The sequence below is a fragment of the Miniopterus schreibersii genome (genome assembly GCF_964146895.1).
Source record: "Miniopterus schreibersii genome assembly, chromosome: X".
NCBI classification, from domain to species: Eukaryota; Metazoa; Chordata; class Mammalia; order Chiroptera; family Miniopteridae; genus Miniopterus; species Miniopterus schreibersii.
The window spans coordinates 69,958,455-69,964,454 of record NC_138104.1 but is presented as its reverse complement, the minus strand read 5'-3'; the positions used below and the strand labels follow the sequence as shown (position 1 = coordinate 69,964,454).

At 41.8% G+C, this 6,000-nt stretch overlaps 1 protein-coding gene across 1 annotated transcript in view; it reads right to left on the bottom strand.

The window, feature by feature from the left end:
• Positions 1-341: 341 nt before the first annotated feature.
• The window catches only part of SPRY3 (sprouty RTK signaling antagonist 3), an 86,750-nt gene continuing 81,091 nt past the window's right edge, over positions 342-6,000 (bottom strand). The window contains exon 3 of the mRNA XM_081124890.1: positions 342-4,231. Within this exon, the coding sequence (XP_080981016.1) occupies positions 3,262-4,128 (867 nt within the window). The 5' untranslated portion in view covers positions 4,129-4,231 and the 3' untranslated portion in view covers positions 342-3,261. The remainder of the gene's footprint in view (positions 4,232-6,000) is intronic.

The following is a 6,000-nucleotide window of genomic DNA, read 5'->3' as shown; positions in this document are numbered from 1 at the left end:
GAAAAACTCTTGGCTAAAGCCATATGAAATGTATCAAGGGACCAATATGTAGAAAGCAGTAGAGTTAGGGGGTAACAGCTGACTTAACCGCAAAAAAATGCTAAGCAGGAAACACCCTTTAAATATTCTTGTTTATACAGTACATGACACAAAGTCGAAAAATAATGAAAACAGAGCCTCTCTGCAGGATTTAGAGTTCTTTCGTATATATTTTAAATATACATGTGCAATACATTAAAATATATAGAGATGTGTGAATATATATATTTACAAAGATTATATATATATATATATATACACATATATATATATATATATACATATATATAATCTCACAGAAGGGATACATATGCACACTCACTCACACGTCTGTGCACGTACCCCAACAGGACCCATCTATACGTAAACCAGATGCAGTCCACATCAGGCCAACTTGGACACAAGTGAAAGCCCTGACTCAGCAGCAGATTGCAGATTGCATCTACATTTGAGTAACCCTTCAGTTTCTTCTACCAAGTGTAAGGCCATTTAGAAACACACTGAGAAGAGCTCATCTGGGTATATGGCAGAGCCCAGGGCCCCTCTGGCAGTGCACAATTTGCCTGAGCAAGGACTGCAGGATTGGGTTATCAAGGAGCTATTAAGGAGGAGGGACTTGTGTTATTTTGGGCCCTGAAACTAAAAAGCAAACATCCATAGAATAACTTTAGCTCCAGGAACAATGCACTAGTGTCATAGAATCCTTATATATCTCAGCTCTAAGCAAATTTCAGGCAGAAGCAGAGAGAAGTGTGTGTTGCTACTCATCACCATCCAGCTTGACCCAGAGAACTGGGCACAGCTTTTAGGGGTATATAAGTTCAAAGTTGAATCAGGCAAATTTATAAGATTAAAAAAAAGTACTTAAAGGATCTGAAAGCAACATAAGAGGTTACAGATATTGGTTTGGGTTTATAAATTTTCCAAGAAGCCAAACCTTATATATGGCACCATTTGCAGCAATATCATTAACATTATTAATAATCATCATAACATATTTATATATACAAAAATAGAGCAAAGCAATTCTAGAAGAGGAGGTGAAAGTGAAGGTGTGGAGCTGTGCGCAGCCCAAATGTCAGTACACTTCAGGAAGATTCAAAACCAACAAAGACTGAGTGGCGCATATTTCTATAGTACACATCCAACAAAGGGATGTGGCTGTTCCCTTCTTTTTCTTCCCCCTGTGTATGACTACATTTCTCCCCACCTCTCCACCCTGCAATACACATCCATGCACACTTTAAAAGAGATGATATATAAAGTCAGAGTCTGGAAGTCTTAAACTAAGTTGGAGCACCTTCATTCAAGCAAGTGCCCTCAATCTCTGAATTCTGTAGTGTTGGATTCACTTACAGAGGGAAACTGTATCTAATTCTTGCATCTTTTAGCATCAGTCTTTAGGAGCCTGCCATCACCACTGCAGCCTTTTCCCATTGAAAGGTATTCACAGCACAGGCTCTTGGTATTTCTAAAAAGAGAAGTCAGTTCTCTGCATTATACGTCTTTCATCTCAGTTTTCCACTGTTGCTGAAATTTAGGTTCTCAGGCAACTGCCAAGGCAGACAAAGCCAGGAGCAAGCACAGTGTGTGCACCAAAAGGTAGGTGCAATGGCGAAGATACAGCTTGGTTAGGGCTTCCTTAAATTTTCTTTACTTTTCCGCACGAACTTCTACAAGATGACAGAGCCAAAGGTGATGTCCACTGGGGGCAGCCTCAACACCTGATAGTTAATTAGCTACCCACCGTGCACTGCATAAAGACCACCACACTAACTTGGCATGGTTCCTGAAAATTGAACAGGAATGGCTTTCTGTCATTGTTAATAGAGCCCTAGGAAAAAAGTCCCATGACTTAATGTGATACAGGGTAGAGAATATTAAACTAGGAGTCAGAAGGCCTGCATTCCAGTCCCAAGTCTGCTATTAACTCAGTGTGTGGCCTTGAGCAAATCCCTTCCTATCTCCAGGTCTCAGTTTTCCCATCTGTAAAATAAGGGCATTAAACTGGATTAACTGTTAAGATTCCTTCCAGCTCTAGAGTTTTATGACTTTTGATGTCCATTATTAAGGCCTGAGCCATGCAGTCTCAGGGCAGTTAGCTTCTAAGAGAGAACAGACCTCTTTAATATCCTTTGCTTTGTTCATTTAGCTATAAAGCACGTCTGCCTTTGGCACTTGGGTCAGACATACAAAGTTATGAGCATCCTGATTTACTATCCTACTCAGCATGCTACTGGAATCTGTCAGTACTATAAGTTCATTATTGGGAAAGGGAGTAAAACTCCAACTAATTAAACCTGGAAATGTAAGATAATTTTGCTTCATAGGCTCACAAACAGGTAAGTGTGGTTATGAGCACACACACACATCAGGATATAGACTATTGCTAGTGATCAGTTCATTACAGTAATCCATTTCCCTTAATAAAAATTAGTAAAATAGTATAGCATAGCAAAGTTTGGCGTCAAAGGAAACACCTACAGAAAAACAGCACTTTTGGACACGTTAGAGAGAGAAAAAGGGACAGGTAGAAAGAGCAAAAGTAGATCAAACAATATAGAAATACAGGCAAGGAAAGGATTAGTCTGAGAGAGAAGGAGGGAAGGAATAAAAAGAAGGGAGAGAGAAAGAAAAGAGGAAAAGGAAAAGTAGAGTCGGTGAGAATGAAGAGTGGAGAACAGAACAGAGTAATGAAAGAAGAGGAGAGAGGAGAAAAAGAAGACTAAAGAAGAGAAGGGCACTCAACAGGGAGAAGGGATCAGTCAGATTCCCTGCAATATTGAATATTGTTCCACATGGGCCTGTGAAAACCATCTGAGAAGAAAGCTTCCAAAGGCACTGTGGAAAGCAGAGTGACGCTCAGAGCCTGCATCGAGAGGCTTTACACTGGGGAGCCCCTAAACCTCCACGTTGCTGGCTCTGTCAGTCCTCAGTGTTCAAATCTCATGCCTATGTATCACCTGAATTTGCCATGACAGCCGTAAGGGCTGAGAGGGCGGGGTGCAAAAAGGTTGAAGAAGAGTGGGGTAGATACTGTGAGAAAGAACAAGGCATCCTGCACCAGGATGTACTTGGCCATTCCCCTGACACTGCAGGAACAAAACTGGTGAGGCCCTAACTTTGGCTGCTTTACTCCTCCTTACCCTCTTCAAAGATGAGGCCTATGATTTACTTATGGGGGCTAGAAGGAGAAAGCTCTGGATCCATTTTGTGGGAAGGTCATACAGACTTCTCCTGGGCCTTGGGAAAGGGCGCACTACCAGAAGAGATTTTTCTGCACACAGTGTTGGTGTGCCTCTTACAGCGGCAGCCTGGTCGCCTGAGGCTATCATAGCCCTGCTGGCACAGATGGAGGCATCCACGGGTAGGCAGGTAGCAGCACAGGCAGGGTAAGAAGAGGGAGATGAGGCTCATGGCTGCCCAGCGGACAAAGCAAGAGCTAGGCCCACAGGAGCAGGGCTCATCAGCGCAGTTGTCTTCATCATCAGTGGAGCAGTGGTAGAAGAGGCCCTTAACACAGCAGAGACAAGTGCCATAATCGAGGAGGCTCTCAGCAGAGCAAAGGCAACGCTGGTTGCATAGCCAGCAGGAAGGGAGAGGGCGAGATGCTGTGCAGAGGACACATTTGCAGCGCCCACACTCCTCACAGATGAAGAGGTGCTCACTGGGGTGCACTGCAGATTGCTCAGCTTCTCCCTTCAGAGCACCATCAGCCTTTGGGTGGGCCCCTGTTCCAGGCTGGGTTCTGATGATGGACTGGCCTGAAGGTGAGGGTGTAATGCTGGCCAAGAGCCTTTGATCAGAGGCAGTGGTGCTATGGGACATTGAGCTGGCAATGCTAGATTGGCTCAGATGCTGAGGCAAGGGCTGCAATTGATGGCACTGGCTGAGACTGCGGGGAAGAGCAGTAGGCATGGTAGCCAAGGACCAATCAGACTTGTGGGATTGCACAATAAGAGAAGGGCTGGAGAGGGCCTGTTTACAGGGGGCTGGAGGCCGGTCCACATAATCATTGCTAGCATGAGTAGAGCGCAGCTGTTCAATAGGCAGAATTTGTTGGAAGTCATCTGTCACTGCAGCATCCATTTTGCCTTGATTCTTGAGTTCTGAGTGGCTTTGGGTCAGGGTGGCACTTATGGTGATAAAGAGCCCTTGTAGTTACATAGACCTTAGGGAACATCAGAAAATCCTAGGAGAGAAGAAATGGAAACAATGAGAACACACAGACATGACTACTTTGCAGGGAACCTACAAAGCTCAGGCCCTATCACTGCCACTACCTTGGATCACTTTATGGTAGATTTCATGTTACACATTTATTCTGTAATGACCTCACCTACCTCTTTACAGGAGAGTCTGGTCATCCCATCCAGGCTATAAAGCATGTTGGGAGCTAAAATCAGATCTTTTGTATTCCATCATATGACTAGGGTAATAGGAGCAGCTAGCTTATTTGGATGTTTGCTAACAGAGAAAACAAGGCCTTGAGCATCAAAATTCTAATAAAAATTAACCCTAATTTCAAACATAAAGGCAACTTCCTGAAGCAATGCTGATGTAAAAGAGAAAGCCTCAAAGCTCTTCCGTGAGCAGTTGTGATAAGCATAAATAAACAGGTGAGAAAGGACATTGCTTAATTCAATGTATATAGGCAAGCAAGCAAGATGCAATAATGGCAGAGATGTGGCAAAGACACAGAGGGCAGAGAGTAGGCTATCTGTGGAATAATAGGAAAAATGACTTCCCAAGAGTGCAAGGATGCCGAGACTAATCATTCTGCAGTTTTCCTCATCTTATAGGCTGACTTAACTTATTGAGGAGATAATTCTTTCTAAATGACAGTGTGGCTCCAGAATCAAACTTTTTTATACATGGAAGTAACAATGGGGCTGAAAGAATCATACAAGATGAGCCCTGAATTATTTTAAATATCACCTACAATTGTACTCATTACCACCTGAAATCAAGTTTTTATTGATGGGATTTACTTGGCAGAATCTGCTTGGAGTCCTTTTCTCTGTCTTTACCTAACACAATACAATAAATTGGCTTTCTTAAGGAACAGCAATGTTCTTAAACCAGATTTAAGCTAAGAAAGCATATGCTTGTATCTCCATTTTACCACAATGAAGGAGAATTGGTGGTTATTCCCCGAAGGATTTGGTTGAGCCTAGTATTGATAATGGTGACCATGAGGAAAATATTGTACACATAGTAGATTACTGTATTGCACCACCTGGAAGACTGAACAGCCAAAAAGGTATAACACGGAAACTTAAACATAAATCCAAGAGTCATCCTGGAGGCACTAGGACCTAGGAAACAACAGTATGAATAAAGTACATATTTGAAATCCATCAGATTTCAGGCAGTCTCAAAATAGATTGATTACTCACACTACTGTATGGGATGAAAAGCTTGAATGAGTAATAGAAATGAACAAGTGAGAGAGGATAGTGCTTGATTACGTTTCCATAAGCAAGTAAGCATGACACTGAAATGTGGCCAAAGTTCAATAACAAGAAAAACAAGGATGCAGTTCATAAAGGACTCAGTGGCTAATAATATGACCAGACTCATTGCCTTTTTAGGCTATATCTCCATGCAAACCTGTTTAGTTGAATTTACATCTGTTCATTTTTTGAAAAGAAGATTTAATTTGGTTAAAAATAACGTTTCTGGCACATAACATCACAAAACCAGTCTGACTATAATTCCACTGTTTAGCAAGTTGTTTTGGTGTTATTTAACACAGCACAGAGAATGCAGATAAACACTATGGAGAGTCTAAGACTCAAATATCTATAAAACTTTTGTCAAATCACTTGCTTTGCTTGGGCCATAGTTTCACTATTTATATAATTATAAGGATGGACTAGATAATTCTGAAGGACTGTGCCACATTATTGCTTATGATTATAAAACTACATAATTTGACAAAAGAATTATCTTCCTCTA